Source organism: Mytilus edulis, chromosome 4, assembly GCF_963676685.1.
Source record: "Mytilus edulis chromosome 4, xbMytEdul2.2, whole genome shotgun sequence".
In the NCBI taxonomy this organism is placed as follows: Eukaryota; Metazoa; Mollusca; class Bivalvia; order Mytilida; family Mytilidae; genus Mytilus; species Mytilus edulis.
The window spans coordinates 78,222,358-78,241,113 of NC_092347.1; the positions used below are offsets into that span (position 1 = coordinate 78,222,358).

General features: G+C 29.9%; 1 protein-coding gene across 10 annotated transcripts in view; it reads right to left on the reverse strand.

Annotated features, from left to right (window-relative positions):
• The window catches only part of LOC139520597 (phospholipid-transporting ATPase ID-like), a 64,535-nt gene extending 47,323 nt beyond the window's left edge, over window positions 1-17,212 (reverse strand). For 4 of the 10 annotated variants that reach the window (XR_011663927.1, XM_071313408.1, XM_071313404.1 and 1 more), the window contains exons 1-3: window positions 17,103-17,212; window positions 3,293-3,321; window positions 202-258 (exon numbers count right to left, since the gene is read on the reverse strand). Coding sequence is in view for 9 of the 10 variants with exons in the window: in XM_071313408.1 (XP_071169509.1) it covers window positions 202-232 (31 nt within the window). In the remaining variant the exon portion in view is untranslated. Of the gene's footprint in view, window positions 1-201; window positions 259-3,292; window positions 3,322-11,150; window positions 11,367-12,908; window positions 13,092-17,102 lie in introns of those variants that run through there. The other 6 variants (XM_071313405.1, XM_071313400.1, XM_071313406.1 and 3 more) reach the window with 4 other exon arrangements.
• Between the last annotated feature and the right edge of the window lie 1,544 nt (window positions 17,213-18,756).

An 18,756-nucleotide genomic window follows, 5' to 3' on the forward strand; every position in this document is an offset into this window, starting at 1 on the left:
CAAAACCTGCAGATTGAATGTTGAAACAAGACCCATAACCATAGATTTTTATTATGTTTTTAAAAATATCATGCATATGGTAGAAAAACACTGACAAAGTATGAAAAAATTCTAAATATTTTTTAAATGGTTGTCAATTCATTATTGAGATTCAGAATATGAAGAGAATTACACACGTAGAAAGATTTTACTATACATTACCTGGAGGTTTCTCTTTACCAAAAGGCCACATGGTATTCAATCTACAAGATGTTTAATCTGCAAAAGAAGGATTTTTTTTCATTTTTTCAATTTCACAATGTCAACATGTTACAATTACTTTATAACTTGTAACAAGGAATACATAACTTATAATGAAAAATCATATGTTTACCTAGTTATTTTATCAAAATGATAAGGGCACAGGACGTTTGCGCTTTTTTACCTGTAAAACATTAGGACATTTACGCTTCAAATACTATGGACATTTGCGCTTTAAATTTTGATTCACCTGTCTTAATTTGACCGGAAATTTGCGCTTTTACCAATAGTCGACTACCTGTAATTCTAATGAGAATTAATCATTAAGTTAATAAATTTAATTTATATTTGTCATTAGTACGACACATGGTCCAGAATCCCTAGATGCCCACTATAATGAACAATTCTACTCGACTCATCCAGCTATAATTCTTTTTTATCTTTTTAAAGAGTATCATTGAACAACAGTGGGTAAATTAAATTAAGATTCGTTACATTGATGAATAGGCACCCCAGTCTAGAATTGAGCAAGAGAAACTTGGTTATTTATTTGAAATGTGGGCGAAATACCAGTCAGAACAGATAAGCTAAATTGGTTCCCTCCTTGGTCTTCCCTTATCAAGCTAAAGTGACCTGTGATGACTACACCTGTTTTTATGTCCTAATGTTAACTTTTAGCTGCATATATACTTTAAAACCTATATCAATGTGCTATGAAAGGATTTTTAAACTTTTAATTATAAAGAAAAATATGAATTTAACTCTGCCAGGTCAAACATGCCGGTCCCAACCCTGGATAAAAGGGGAGGATAGTCATAAAAACCAAATATTTCAAAAGCGCAAATGTTCTATATAAAAAGCGCAAATGTCCTATGATTTGAAGCGCAAGTGTCCAAAATAAAAAGCGCAAATGTCCTATGAAAAAGTGCAAACGTCCCGCGCTGAATGATAAATCAAAACAAATGTTAAAATAAGTGTAAACCCCAGGTCTATTTTTTCACATATGTTAGTAAGATATCAAAGACATATTTTTTTGTATAATAAATAATGAACAATGAACAATATATTATATTTTAAGATTTGTGTTTAGCATCATATCAAAGAGTACCATCACTAGTTTTGTGATAAAGTGATATGATGATATACATTTCATTATAAACCACTATTTTAAGTGTACCGATGTGTGTTACTTTAATAAGTAAAAAAGGCTGATAAAATTATGACAATTAGTACAATGCCAAAATATACAATTTTTTTTTTAAGTCATGCCTCTGTTGACATGGTGATTTGTACATAAACATTCCCAAATATACTTATTGTCATATAAAACAAAGTTTGTTTTTAAATATCTTTTAACATGTTTAATGTAATACTTCCTTAACTTCAGTTAAAATAAACAGAAGAAACTTAAAACATAAAAACTTTTCCTAGTTTTGAAACATGGACTGTTTGCACCAAATTTAGAACTGAATCAAATATATTGCACTATTCAATTAAACTTCAGTTTATCTATAGGTTAAATCAATAAACTTTATAATGCTTATCATCTTACAGGAAGCCACATAATCTTTAACCATAAAAGTACTTAAAATAAACCATTGTAAATTACTTCCTCATTCCGTGTTTGTTTAATTTCTATCTAAGTATTTTATCTACAGGCAACTGCTACATTAGTTGTTTTAAACAGCAACAAGGAATACAGATTAAGCAAAGTGCTTCAATACAAAATCACCCTTAGTGGAGTGGAGAGATTCTCATTAAAACAGTGTGATTGTGCGTGATAAATAAGCATGTTTGAATAATGATCACTTAAATTTCTTTACAGCTTTAAGTTTAAGGAGAAAAAGTTACAAAACATAAAATCACCAGCATTTACCAAAAACATTTCCCAGGTAAAGGGATTTTTTTTTACTTCAACTTCATAAAAACTTCATCAAAAACCACCTTGACCAAAAACTTTAACCTTAAGCAGGACAGACGGACAACGGGTGGAGGAACAACGGAAGACGGACCAGAAAACATAATGCCCATAAATGGGACGTAAAGAGATAAAACCCCATATTACTGGTACATTTGTGTGCTTCTTTGGCAGTTTGTGGCATGTGTGGACACAGTAGTTGTTTTTTTATTATGTTTTGTGTTACTGTAAAGTCAGGAATGAAATATTGGATGAATGGACAAAATAAGAGATTAATTATGGCGATTGAAATTTTGCACCCAGATGTACAATGACCATATCTGACATCAAAATGCATGTGATATTATTGTTATTATTGTGATCTCAGCCATTTGCATCATTGGCATTAATAAAAGTATTGATTTTTTTTTTAATTTACAGCTAGCTTATTGTTTTAGTCATTTGGGAAATTTGGTTCATATCTTTTAATTTATTCAAAACTAGGCTACATATCTGTAACATGTGTAATTTAGAGTTTTCATACTGTTTACACATCTGTTAATTGGATGTTTTCCTCTAAATTTCTTCATTTTTTAGTGTTGTTTGGGTTGCTGTCTCATATTTTAATCTTTAGAAACGACCAACTTCCTTCCAGTTTGAAGTGTACATTAAAATATTCCTTTAAACCAAAATTCAGGAACTTTTTTTAGTTGATCTTATTTCAGGACAGTTTATTTCCCTCTTTCAATACTATCCTCAACAAATTAAGTTTGTGCTATCGCCATTTACATATATATATATATATATATAGCCAGGTTAAAAACCTCAAAGCAAACAATGTGTACCATTTTTTCCATACAAACATCATATGTTATGCATATCAAATTGATAGGTCACTGAAATCAAAGCAAACATTTAATCAGACCACATTCATTTCAACCAATAACGACCATATCAAACAAAACAAACGATCTTCATTTGATCAGTCTCCACTCGTGATAACTACAATTTTTCCATATTTATCCCGACAATTTGATCGAACAATACAACAGGGATTACCTATATATCTAGTGCTTAGCAATATCTGCGTACAAACAAGTGATTAATTTATCCTAGGAACAATCAATGAATCAATCACACATATTAACCACTTACCTTCAAACTGTTGCCTTCATCTTAACATCCTGAAAAAGACAAATGTTTGTCATCAAATATGTAAATTGTGTATAGTCAGTATAAGTCATATTTGTTGTATAACAAGACATCCAGTGAACTATAATGTTCAACAGACTTTATACAACTATGATTATTGATGTTGAGTCCTTAAATTATCAATTATGAATTATTGCTATTCCATGTGTGATATTGAGTAATGATGAGACTGAAAAACAATAAAAATTTCAAACCCTTTTCTCCTGTAGAAATTTACAATATTTTTTAAAACAAAAATATTGGGATTGTTTATTATACCTATAGGTTGAAAACACTTTTCTATCCCCTCCCCCTTTTTCTCTAATCTAAATAATACATTGTATACTGTAGCTGTGCATTTTCATTTTTCTTTCATATCAGGATTGGCTTTATCAAAATGTATAGATACTAAAAACAAAATATGACACATGATTCCAGACTACTCCCACTATCCAAAATCAATCCAGGGAACCATGAAATAAGGGTCAAAATCTTTTAAATTTGTCCTAAAACTGACAAGGAGCATGTGTACAAAGTTTCAGGTTTATGTGACCAAACCTTCCTCATCTACTTTTACCCAAAATTTGAACCACATAGTGAACAGACCAGAAAACAAATATTATTGGACCACAGATGAAGTATCACGTTGTGATTGGTTAAATGCCGTCACGTGGTGACCCCCTATGAGACCGTTTGGGGTTAGTAAGTTTCATATGGGGTTCATGACGCGTTAATGGCGACGTCATCTATAAATGTTGTTGTGTTTCATTGTTTATTTTTCAACAAAACGCCGCAGAAAAAGTCCAGCGTCCGATAAATTCGTTATATGGTTAACTACTGACCCCCTAGGGATCCATAGAGGGTCATAAAATAAAATCTTTGTAGTCTATTACATTATTCACAAACATAGTTTTTCCTCTGTCATTTTGTGATCATTTTGATAATTTTATTTATATAACTTTTTTCAGCCTTCTTGAGATCATAGATTGATTCTTTCCAACAAAAATCTATACCAGTTTTTAAACCTCATTCGTCATTGATTTAAATCATTGTTAATATGCAAGGATTTGCTTATATGTCTACAATTTTCTTATAAAATATTTACAACAAGTCTGTTTTTCATGACCTACTATCACTTTCACCTGTTTATTGAGCTGGATAAAGATTTAATCATGTTTACATAGATTCAACACAGTCAATCAAAGATTTACAGAAGTCAAACATCATTAATCTTTACAAAATACTACCCCTAAAATGAATCTGCATAAAAAATTATAACCCAATATTCAATTACAACATGATACAGTTGGGATTAGAATTTAGTATTCCCATCCATCAGCAAAGGACAAGAATTCTAGGCATTCCCATACACCAATCTATTTGGGTGCACATGCAAGTAACTTATTTTTTGTCAAAAGAATAGAACAAAAACTCCGCTGCCTTTACTAAAGGTCACCAAAGCACAGAAATCAATTTGATCTAAATTCTTAGTACTTAACAGGAATATTTAATTTAATATAGGTCAATGAAGCATGAATAGTAGGTCAAAGTGATTAACTTTAAAAGGCAATCTGTTATTCTAAACTTTAGGAAATCTTAGAAGTATGATTTCAAATTGTAGCAGTGGAGCCAAATGTTACCTTAAATAAAACCCGATAATTCAAATTTAAATTACACTCTTATACTTAAATTATGTGTATTGTTTATTTTAGTTTGTTTAAATAATAAATCAACCTTTATCCTGCCAATCTAAATAAAGGGAGATATTGTGTAGGTGGTAATAATATATCTTCTAATGGCTGATCATCTTAGTAGCTATAATAAAATCAACCAAGAAATATATAACAGAATGGAAAATTTGTAAAAGGTTCTGTTGAACCATATGTTTCTCCAGCTATTATTGTTGTCAGAGTAAACATATAATGTTGACCATAAGAAAAACCAGGTGCTCCGCAGGGCACAGCTTTTATACGACCCCAGTGGTTGAACCCTGAACAGTAGGGGCAAATTTGGTCACAATATTCAAGATTGATTCTGTCTGAATTTGGATTGTGATCAAATTTTTGACATAATATAGGTTTTTGTCACAAAATTAATGTGGTCAAAGATCTAACAAATCTATTGCACAATACTGTGTAATTGAAGATTTCTTCTTGAAACTTTTCAAAATTCGAAATTTGAAAAAATTTGAAAAAAAAGGAAGCCCTTCAAATAATGCCGTAAACAAAAAATCACCCCCAACTTTTTGAAACCCCCTTGGAGCAATAACCCTTAAACTCAATCCCATGCTTTCCATTGCAGTATTGAACCTGGTAGTACAATTTCAGAGAGATCCATACACTTAAACTCCCCTTTGTTATATGGTACATTGTGGTACAATTTCAGAGAGATCCATACAATTACACATAAGTTAAATTGTCTTGAAACTAGAAAAATGCTTGTTTTGACCCCTTGTTGGCCCTTAATTCCTTAACTTTGGCCCCATAACCCCTAAAATGAATCCAAACCTTCTACTTGTGGTTTTAAACATTGCGGTATGATTTCAGAGCAATTGAAATACTTCTACACAAGTTATTATCCTGAAACTAGAAAAATGCTTGTTTTGGGCCCCTTTTGGGTCCCTAATTCCTAATCGATTGGGACCATCTTCCCCATACCTTCCTTTTCTGGTATTGAACCTTCTGAAAAAATTTCATGAAGATCTATTTACTTAAACAAAAGTTATTATATGGAAACCAATGTGTCTTCAGACGAAGACGACGAAGACATCATACCATTATACGATCCCAAATTTTTTTTGGGGTCGTATAAAAACCAAACATTTATCAGTAAAATACAGAAAATATCGTATCTTGCAGTTATATGTAATTTCATAAAATGAGACACTATGATAACTGCAATGATTAGGCACTGATTTGAATATCAACTTTTATTATTTGACTATTTCTGAGGTCAAAGCAATGTTATGGATTATCAAATGTGAATGTTCTGAATGATCAAATGCATGCACAATATAAGAAGCCATAAGCTGCTGTCTAATCCATATTACATATACATGATATACATCAAATATCTCCTTATTTCATTTTCTATGTTCATATTTCAGCAAAAAATATTCTTATGTAAACCAATTGTCTGACAAGTGGTCATCTTCCATCCTTTTTTATTGATATATGACCTCTTTAAGAGAAATGGACAGATGTTAAAAAACAAATGCGCCTTGTGTATTATTTCATTATGTTCATTTGAACAGGTGTGGCTGGACTATTTATACTTGTACTGGTATAAGAGATATTGTACGGAGGTTATAAAGACAGTGATATTGTCTTTCTAATAATCTTATACAAATATCACCACACAAATCTACATGATCAGTGGCCACACTAAGTTTCATAGAATCTTTGTTATAATATGTTTAAAAATAAGTTAAATTTGAACCCCCCCCCTAAAAAATCAGAACAAGGTAAATGATACAGTGTCAGTGATGAATTTCCTGATTACATACTTATTAGAAATAAATTTTTTACAAGTTGACAGCTGTCAGTTTTGACATTAATTCTAATTGTGCACAAACAATTTCCTAAACTTTAAAATATAAGTAAATGAAAGGTCAAACAAACGATACAAAATTAGATACAGTCCAAATTAACAACCTTTAGAAGCAGAAATTGAAAAAATATATACATATTTTTTGTGACAAGAGAATGAAAAGTTTGGGGTTAAAAGCAAAAAGACAGGTGAAGACAAAACAAAAAGTCTCTGACAAAACAACATGAAAAATTGGACCAAATTGTTAAGTGTACAAATAACATATATATGCTACTGAAACATCATTGCATTTACCAGGGACTAAATAAAAACGTTTCAGTAGAGAAGAAAAATACTGGTAAAAGAATTGACCAAAAATTTACTTACATATATATAACACATGTATAAATTTCTTATATTAACAGTGACAAATTAGGAAGACAGGAGAGGTATATGAAGTTTCCTTTTGTGACATGTAGTGTTTAAAACCAAGGTAAACTTACATCAAAATTTTTATTTCAATATTGTCTAATTGAACTTGCAATTCAGACACTTAAACATTCCAGCATAGATCTAGACTTTGATTTTAAGAAAAAAAAATTAATTTCTATATATTTTTTATGATAGATTATCAACATTGCCTTACATTGAGTGGTGGGATAATAAAACAGCAGCAGAAAACAATTTTCCTTAGTTATTTTCAAAAATTTCTATAAGAAACTTCCACTAGAAGTTACAAATGTCTTAAACAAAACAGACAGGAATCCATTGACTTTTTTTCACAATTTGATAACCACTTTGAAAAAAAAAATCATAACTTTTTCCTTTAAAAAAAGGTACAAAGTAATATATATATAAGAAAAGGTAATTTTTAACCTACCAGTAAATATCATGTGATGCTTATGTGGTCAGATCATCATTTATTTACATCCTTAACTTTAACAAAACAATATGCAATAAACAGGTATTGACTACAACAAACAGGTATTGACTGCTAAATATTAATTTCATAATGAAACCTATTAAAATATAAAGACAAAATATAATCACCATGGCAACTGAAATAATTGACAATGTTTTCTGTTTCATCAAAATGCATCAAATCAATTTTACAACTTATTTTCTTCATGAATTTGAATGACAGAATGAAAAGAAATATGACATTTAAACTCATATTTGATCGGATTATAATACATGTATATATATTAAGTAAAAGTTCAAACAAGCAAACATCATGATTGTCACAATGTTAGCCTGTTTATTCTCTTAATTAAAATGATCCTCTATTTTCTCTAATAAATAAGATTAGATAGTAATATTCCTTTAGTCATGTTAACCAGATGCTCCGCAGGGTGCAGCTTTATACGACCGCAGAGGTTGAACCCTGAACGGTTGAACCCTGAACGGTTGGGGCAAGTATGGACACAACATTCAAGCTGGATTCATCTCTAAATTTGGATTGTGATTAAGTAGTTGACACAGCATAGGTTTCGGACACAGAATGAATGTGGTCTAATGAACTTTAAATATTTTTTTGTCTTTGAGCAATTCACTATGCTGTTGAATATTAATCCTCTCAAAAAAATGTTTGAAGAAATATTCTTTTTATTTATGAAATCTGAAATGAGAAAAATTTAACCCCCCCCCCCTTTTATTTTTCACATCCCCCTTTCCCTTTTTCCAAAACTGATCTCAATTCAAATTTCTAATGGAGTTTGCAACAATAACTACTCATTTAAATACATCATAAAATATTAAAATGTAACAAAAGGTGCTTGTTATCACTGAATGGTAAAGATTGTTTTAATTTATCAGTTGGTAGTAAAAGTGAATATACATGGTATATTGTATAAAACAATGATTTAAGTTGATTCAACTACTATTCTGGACAAAGAAAGATAACTCCAATCAATTGAAAATTTTTTGCTATTGCACAATATTGTGCAATTAGATATTTCTTGCAATTGCACAATACTGTGCAATTGAAAATATTTGCTATTGCACAATACTGTGCAATTGAAGATTTCTTGCTATTGCGCAATACTGTGCAATTGAAAATTTCTTGCTATTGCACAATACTGTGCAATTGAACATTTCTTGCTATTGCACAATACTTAATATAATAATTTTGGATCCTGATTTGAACCAACTTGAAATCTGGGCCCATAATCAAAAATCTAAGTACATGTTTAGATTCTATATATACTAAAGTTATTGTGCGAAAACCAAGAATAATGCTTATTTGGGCCCTTTTTTGGCCCCTAATTCCTAAACTGTTTGAACTTAAACTCCCAAAATCAATTCCAACCTTCCTTTTGTGGTTATTAACCTTGTGTCAAAATTTCATAGATTTCTATTTACTTAAACTAAAGTTATAGTGCAAAAACCAAGAAAATACTTATTTGGGCCCTTTTTGGCCCGTAATTCCTAAGATGTTGGGACCAAAACTCCCAAAATCAATCCCATCCTTCCTTTTGTGGTCATAAACCTTGTGTTAAAATTTCATAGATTTCTATTCACTTTTACTAAAGTTAGAGTGCGAAAAACTAAAAGTATTGGGACGACGACGATGCAGATGATGACGCCAACGTGATACCAATATACGACCAAAATTTTTTCAATTTTTGCGGTCGTATAAAAAGTGCTGTATCTGGAAAGAACAATGCAGAGCGCTAAATTGTGACTTTCATGTGGCATAATTTTTTGAAAGATGTAACAAGTTCCTTTTAGCTTGCATTATTATTTGAGTTGTAAAACCAATTACTGTAAACCTTCTAAATTATTTTCATGAACTTGACTGACTTACAAGTAGAAAACTAACACCAACATTATGAATATACCCAAAAAGAAATTTTTCTCTTATATACCGGTACATGTACTTTATATGACCTACTGATACAGATCCTGCATGCAATAATAAACGTATACATGTATATTAGACATAACTGTTAATTACATTATGACATCAAATACTAATCTAATAAACTTGTATGTTGCAATAACATAACAAATCCTGCGTTATTTGTATTCATTGACAAGTAAATATAGGGCTGGTGAGAGTCAGTAACAAGACTGTTAGACAATCTTAGTTCAAGCGTTTTCCATCATGTCTGAGATGTTTCTAAAATATCCTGTAGGAGTAATTTTGTCCAAAATAACAAGCAAATATAATTAATTTTTTTTTTTAAACAGGGATATGTGCTTATTCATGTAAGACATCTTTCCCATCTCATCCTTTTAAGTTTCTATGCTCAGTGAAGTGAATTCTCTGACAATTTTTTAAACTTTGACATATCTATTTATGTTTGAAATTTACATCAATTTATATATAACAAATATCATTGTACTAAGTTTCAGGTTGATGTGATCATGGTGATTGTAACTGTCAAATATAAAATTTAAAAAAAAGTTACAAACAATGAATACCTCAGTTATTACTCAATATTAATAATCATATTTTTATGAAGAGAGCGGTGACTTTTTAGGTACATACCTGTATAAAGGTCAAATTCAAATTATTTCAAAGGTCAGGATCCGTTTTAAAATGTCTCTTATAAATGTTAAGAGTATTAAACTGTGTGTCAATACATTTTACAGTGACAATGTACACAAAGTGTACATATACATTTGTATTATGATATATACACTCTTTATTATTCAAAAGGTTGTAAAACTTTAGGTAAATTAATTTAAAATTTGATTGAATGGTTCACCTGTATATAGCTATCACATTTTTTGTAAAGAAACTCCATAAAATGATGTTAATCTTAACATCATGTACCCACCCTAAGGTGTAAGTTCATTTTCATCAGTCAAATAAATAAAATCTATTTAAACATTTGTCAAAGCACAAGGGAAAATACACCTTACTGATACATTTACAATAAATGGACAAAATATCCAGTGTACTGACTAAATTGGGCTTGTTTTTAAAAATGGTGAAAATAATGGATTTTTTTTTTTTTTTAAACATTTCCAACATGAAGTTATGGTTTTTTTTAAAATTAAAAATGGTGCAAGTCGATTAAACAATTGTGACAATCTAAATTACTGTACAAATGTACATGTACATATTTGTATGCAAGGTAATCTAGGATGGTGTATAAATTACATCTTGGTCTCCATCAAGTTAGAAAAAATACCAACATTGACACATGTACCCCCCTAAAACAGACATCTTCAGTGCAAATGAACGAAAGCGTATAAAAATACAAAAAATACAACAACTTTTGATCAATGACATGATAATTCTATAAAATACAGAAAAATGTACATTACAAAAGACAAGTCTTACCTTTAAATGTAAAAGTTTAGGTATATAGATCGACACAGATATTGACCCAAGAATGAATTCACTCAAGTTGTCATAATAGTAGTAAATAGCACATAGTAATTCAACTCATGTCGTGTACAAATTCAAAAGCATGCTATTCTTTTGCTTAAACAATCAATAAATTTAAAAATAAGTACAAAAATCATCCTTTTCAAAAACATGCGTTATAATGTAATGAGATGTAATACTAGACTTGATACATGGATAAGTCATTTAAAAATAATTTCATTGGAGAATAATTATATACATGTACAACTGAAATTTAATCAATATAAGAATTAGACTGATCTCACTGAGTACTTATAAAGCATTCATTTGTACAATTTTAGATATGTACAAATTTCATAACTTTTAAATGAATTAATGCACAAGTAAATCAACAGTGCACAAAGTAAAGTTTGATATATACAGGTATTGTACATTTAAAAAAGCAAACCATGATAAAATTAAGTACATGGGTTCAACAACAAACGTTCACTTACTGGGATTGATAGGAACAAATGAAACAGGATATGAAAAATCCTTTAATCAACAAATCATTGGTTTACCCCATCCACAAAAACAGTAAACAAATTTAGTAATAATCATTGAGTAAAGGTACTTTATTCATTTAAAAGTCAATTGGAACAGTAAAATAAGCATGATATACAGAAATCCTTCCAAAATATTCTAAAACTACATGTATATAGGACGATTTCAAAGGAGGCTTCTGGGATAAACAAATTATGAATATTTAACAAAGAAAAAAATAACAACAAAATATTATTATGGATTTATAGACTTTAATTATCACATACGTCAATGGTGAATCATAACATAGTAACATATTATTACCTATCCTTTTGAACACAAATAAAATTGACAAGATCTAGTAATTGGCCTATTTAATAACTCTTATAATAGGTGATGTGTCCTGTATGCAAATTTTAATATATTTTTCAGTGTTCTTTACATTGAAAATCGAACAAATACCATAAATTAAAAAAAGTTATTAAAATAATTTCTATCAACGTATGAAATTTCAATTTGTGTATTGAATGGTTGTCATTAATTAGGATTCTCTTACTTTTCATATGAAATTCTACATTACTTTAATCTGAGCTGGGGCAGTTGGGGGAGGGGGGTTATGATTGGAGCACATTAGAAACTCTTTTTTTTTTTTAATTTAGTCAATAAAAATTAAGCTATAAAGACACTTCTAAATTGAGAGTGACAATAAGATGTGACAAAGATGAGCAAAAGGTTTAACATAGTACTGTTCATAATGTTTGACACATGTTGATCATCAAAAATAAAATGCAAATGATATTCAATGAAAATCGGTTGACTGGAACAAATAAAACCAAATCGGGTTCAGTAAGTGGTCATTATACACTTATATACAAAATATCAATTACAAATCTGCAAATGTTTTTAAAATGTTCTTAGTTCAAGGGCTGTAACTCTACCAAATATCAGTCAACTGGAATGTAGGTGTTTGAATTAATTTCAATACTCAAACTACAAGTTATTTACAATAATGCAAACTGACAATTTTAACAAGTCAATGAAAATTTAAATCAAGAGTGCTAAATATTTCTAAAAAATATGTTATGATCAAACTGTGCTTTTAAAAAATGATTTTCTAAAATGATCATATATATACCACATGTACATATATAATTATATGCAAGTATGTGTTTCCACAGAATTTAAAATTCAAGCATTATGTATACTTACATTTTCTCAAGAAAGTAAATTCACACATTGACAAAATGTTTACATATAAAATTATCCAATTTTCTTGGGTGTCAAATTACTTTTGAAATGACCCTATGCGTCATTATATATATAAAGCACAATAATGACAGTTTCATAGTAAGATGCCTTAGACGTCACACATCCCAATAATGACTGTTTCATAGTAAGATGAATGTAGCAAGCTGTTGCTGTATTTTTTCGTATCATTTAAAATCGGTAACACTTTACATTGATTGGGCTTTAATATAAGTATGATAAATGTTTTAGAACAGACAAATCTACTTTATTATACACATACATGTATGCATGTACAAATAAGTTGCAGTGTGAGCAGGTCACAGTAGAGATAAATTGACTCAGAAACAATTGTAACACATGCAATTTGAACAGAACTCATTTAAATTTAAAGATTTGATGATAGTTTTTCCTTCATTAAAACAAATTTTATACACCAATTTTGACAGCAATGGTAGGTGTATATGCATTGAATTATATATATTTTACTTTAAAATTTTCGTTTCCTACTATGGTACATTAAAATTTGGAAACAGTCATTTGTTCTCAGCATCAACAGAAGACATGGAAAAACTTCTGTAGAAATATTAAGAATCTGGTATAAGATGACAATTATGCAGACCCAAACATCAATGAGACAGCAAGCCAACAAAAAAACGAATCTAGCAATGCGATCTACTAGTACATGTAGTTCAATGTTAGTACTTTACTCAAAAAGAATAACAAATGCCTGAGATGTATACTTAGATGTATATAAATCAACCTGCCTGAGATGTATGCTTATAAACTTATATGTATATAAATCAACCTGAGATTTATACTTATTTGTATAAATCAACCTAAGTCCAGATAAAGTTTTGAAACAAGTAATCAGAGACTGTCACAACAAAAACTGTCAACACAAACAAACAAAGAACAACAACACTAATGTGAACAATGACATCTGGTTAAAAAGGAAAATTAATCTTTTTTTGCATAAATGTAGATATCAAATATACACGTACAAGCAGTGTACACAATTTTTCAGCAATAATCTATCCATTACATTCATGAGGATATATATATAAAGGTTGGGTATCAATAAAAGATATAATGATATATATATATATAAAAGTTGTGTAGACAAAAAAGATGGTCACGCTAGTACTTGTCACTTCATACCTATTCTATGTCCATCTGCAAAGATATGCCATCATATGGTGGGGAAAAAATAACTTAAGATGTTATCTAAATAATAATTGACCTTTAGATTATTAAATGCATGTTTATGATGCAATCTGTATCCAGAGGAAAATTCTAACCAATATCAGCCCTCAGGTCTTTGAACCTCTGGGTGATGTGGTTTGCTAATGTCAATTCATTCATATTTTTCTGTGTATTTTACTATTTTACTTACATGTAGAAACAAAATGAAAGCAACATGTAAAAAAGAAAAGAAAAGAAATTTTTAACCATACCACTTAATACAGAATTTTATCCAACAAAAAGTCCATACATTACCAATATTGTCTAGAATAGTCATTTGAGAAGCTTAACAAGATGTCACCATCTAAACATGACCCTTAACCTATATTAACTTCTAAACTTCTAGCATTGTCTATGGTTTCTCCCGTTAGTATATCAAAGTATCATTTACAAGATCAATATTGAGACTAACGATATGATCTATCCCTTGTCTATTTACATATAAATATAAATAACTTGTAATCAAATGCTAGGATAAATCATTTATAAGATTTCCAAATTCTTTATTAGGTTTTCAAAACTAGTATCATAACAAGCTTGTCATGCTTGTTGTTTTCCAAAGTTAACATTTTGTACTGTTTTTTTTTTTTCATTATACCAGTAATTAAATGTTAATGACATACATGTATATATAGAATACCTCTGTCCTCAACCATGTCAACTCTTAATTAAAAGATTGATAATTACAAATGTAGGTCATAATGATCTTAAAGCAACTATTTTGTTGCATGGCACCAGTTTGTAACACACTGATTTAGTGGAATACTACTGTTGCCTTTATGTGTTTTTTTAAGCAGTAACTGAAAAAAGAATCACATGACAGTCAAGGACAACAGACTATTGTTAGAAACTTCAAACTCATAAGGCATCTGAATACAAGAAATAGATTATAGAAAAGTCAACTCTTCTACCTTTTGCAAAAATAACCATCCCTATGACTCTCTGTCAGAGAGAAAAAAAAAGACCAATAAAACTTTTGTGGTCAGAATGAAATATACAGTTAAAGATTGCACAGATTGTATTTTCCACTATAAATCCCTACTTAACATATATTCATTAGAGTTAAGCACTGAGAAATTACTCATCTAACAATATGTTGCCTTTAACATACATTAACATTTATACATATTACTTCATCTGAAATAAATGTGTAAAAATTTCAATATGGCTATATTTTCTTTGGTAATTTCACAAATTATTATTTCAGTTTTCCCTTATATATAAATATGCTTGTTAATTACCGGTACACTTATTACATACATGTACATATTTCATTCTCAATTTATTTATACATAGTGCATTCAAATCAGATTTGACCAATTTGATAAAATTCTTTTAAAACACAGATTGTAAGATGTGGTAATTAGAGAAAAGGATTCTAACGTTAACACATACATGTACATCAGCTCTAGTGTTGGTCATTTGGTAATTGTATTTTCAAAAGCATGGAAAACCTTGCATTTTAAATCTTGTAAAATTTAATCAAGTACAAGTATTATATACTGTACAGTACATGTATATAATGTATTTATAATTTAACTACCTACAAAATGTACCTTTTATGTACATGTATCAACAGAATAAGAGTTCTTTTCAATAAAACAATACAATATCATTGAATATCAGTATGAAACCTTTATAGCTTGCTGTTTGGTGTGAGCAAAAGCTCTGTGTTGAAGAACATACTTTGATGTAATATGAGTATATTGGTTTACTTTTACAAATTGTGACTAGAATGGAGAATTGTTTCATTGGCACTCATACCACATTATATCTATATACTAACTATTCAGTCTAATTGAACATGTTGAAATAGACAACTCATAACTAAATGCATACGCAAAAGGACAGTGTCTTACATAATTCAACATGTTCAAAGTTTACTATATGTAAAACAGTTTGTACTGGTAGCAAACACAATGTCTCCATTCAAGGCCTCAGCAACAGTTAGTACTCTAACCCTTTAATCATTTTGTTAATCATTACAATTATAGCACCATCCTGATTTGCAATGAAGATATTGTACATGTAACCTTGACCACAGATACATGTACCATTTAACAAAATTTCCTTTTCTAAATGCAACTAAGATGAAAATGTTAAATCTAATTTAACAAACCTTTTAAGTCCAATTCAAATGATTTTCTCTTTTTTATTTCGTTATACCAGAGAGATATATATATATATGTCTCTGGTTATACCAGCATAACTATTTTCACAGATCTTTTTTTATAACTGAATTTCATTACATAAACATGATAAATTACAATTAAACCAAATTTAAAGCCGGATTTTTATTGAATCAGGTATCCATAATGCATATAAATTATCCATTGACATGATTGATCAGACAGGTTTCTGTTAACTATTTTGTCTGTCAGGAGGATGTCTGCGAAAATCATCCACATATACAACAACAACATTAGTCACCAGGCCTAGTGCCCTAGCCTGCTTTTGATTGATTGAACATGAATAGGTTTAATTTGTACGGCCTGAAAAAAGGTAGTCCAAATAATTATGACTCTTGAAAGTCTTGAAAAGCTATTGACATAAGGCATCAAAGAAAAAAATTATAATAGCCTTGCAAGACCTCATGATTATTTGGACTAGAAAAAAGGTTGAAATTTGGTATTTAAAATTACTTCAGCTAGAAAGTGTATTTTAAATTAAAGTTAGAAACTTTAAAAGAATAATCCTTCCAATTAACCTAGAAATATTTCATAGTTCTCTTTTATTTCAGTTTTGTTTAGTTTTTGTGCAAAGTGTTTCTGTTTACATTTTAATGTATGACAAATTTCTAAAATTTTATTGATTTCCCGATATCTTCGCTTACTCTCTACATCTGTATTCGACGCTAATGAAAATATTCATCTTTTAACGGTAAAAACTGTATTTCTTTTCATTTAAACTTACCTTACGAAGTAAAATAATAACCTTTAGATCTGATTTACATGATTTGTCTGATCGATGATCATAGTTACACATACGCAGGAAGCCATATTGAAAATAAATGAGGTCACAAGGGTCAACTTCTATCACTTTTACTAAAACGAGTTATCGCTCTTTGGTCGTCATAAAACTTATTAATTCAAAAAAAAAATCTGACAAAACTGAATTAAAAAATAGCGCCCGGTTACACAATTCTGCTTTAAAAACTCAGTTTTTACTGAAAATACATTTACAAATAATTGTTTTTTTTTATATTGTATATATATAGTCTAGATCTATGCGCAGTTTTTTTTTCTTTTTTCTAATTATTCTTTTCATATTTTTATCACTAGAATTCAAGCGACTGTGCAGATACCTACAATATAAAAAAGCCATTATTTGCTAATGTATTTTCAGTTAAAACTTAGTTTTAAAAGCATTATTGTGTAACTGGAGAGAGAGACTTTCTAAAGTCACTGCCGGAGAGCATGATTTTCATAACAAAATTACCTGCCTCCTCCGAGACCTCTGTGTTACAAGGCACTGCGTTAATCAATTATAATTAAAGAAGTTCTTCCCTAGCTCAACCGCAAAGTTAGGATAACTTTGATCCAAATTTCAAGGGTTACTATTGTAGGAAAAGACAAAGATAGGATACATGTAGATAAGGCGAAAGATTGGCGTAACCCTCTTGAAGTCGCAATGGTTATATATCATATGCCTAACTTAAACATATCAGCAATGCACTTCCCTCTGTTGACAAAAACTCGGAATCATCTTGCTGTCGGAGGGACACATGCCTATGCCTATATGTCCGGATGTTTGATTTATGCCTGCAACTGTTAAAAAGTGTATCTCTTTCAAATAAAACTTAAAAGAACGAACAACACTTAATACTAAAGCAAGAACACATTAACGCCTTTTAAACTAAACTAAGGCTGATCTCATGTTTTCCTGAAGGGTTAGCTGATCCTGTTTCACATGGTACCCATCGTGTAGCTCATGTGAGTATAAAATCGGTGTTAAGTCTAATTCAGCGATGTCACACTCGAGGAAAAGAGTACATATTGTGGTGTAAAATTTTTGTAAAATATACGACGAGATATGTTCGTTCGTCAATATCCTTGTCATCTAACATATCTAAACAATGACATTACCAAAAAAGTAAAATCACAAAAATACTGAACTCCGAGGAAAATTCTAAACGGAAAGTCCCAAGGCGAATAGCAAAATCAAAAGCTCAAACACATCAAACGAAATGATTACAACTGTCATATTCCTAACTGTGTATAGGCATTTCTATGCAGAAAATGGTGGATTAAACCTGGTTTTATAGCTGACTAAAACTCTCACTTGTATGACAGTCGCATACAATTCCATTATATTGACAACGATATGGGAACAAAACAAACAGACATAATAGGTAAAAATGTCATAAATAGGGGTACATCAGTCAACATGTGTTACAATGACGGGATCAGGGGATGTACAAGTACCGAGCTCCGTCAAATGTATACTGCCAAAATAGGCTAAACAGTAAAAGTAATAATTTACAAAGGCAAGTAAAAAAATACTATAACTCGTTATCAAGATGATAAACAACGTAAGTACCTTATACTTGTTTGTCGGAAAAGAATTC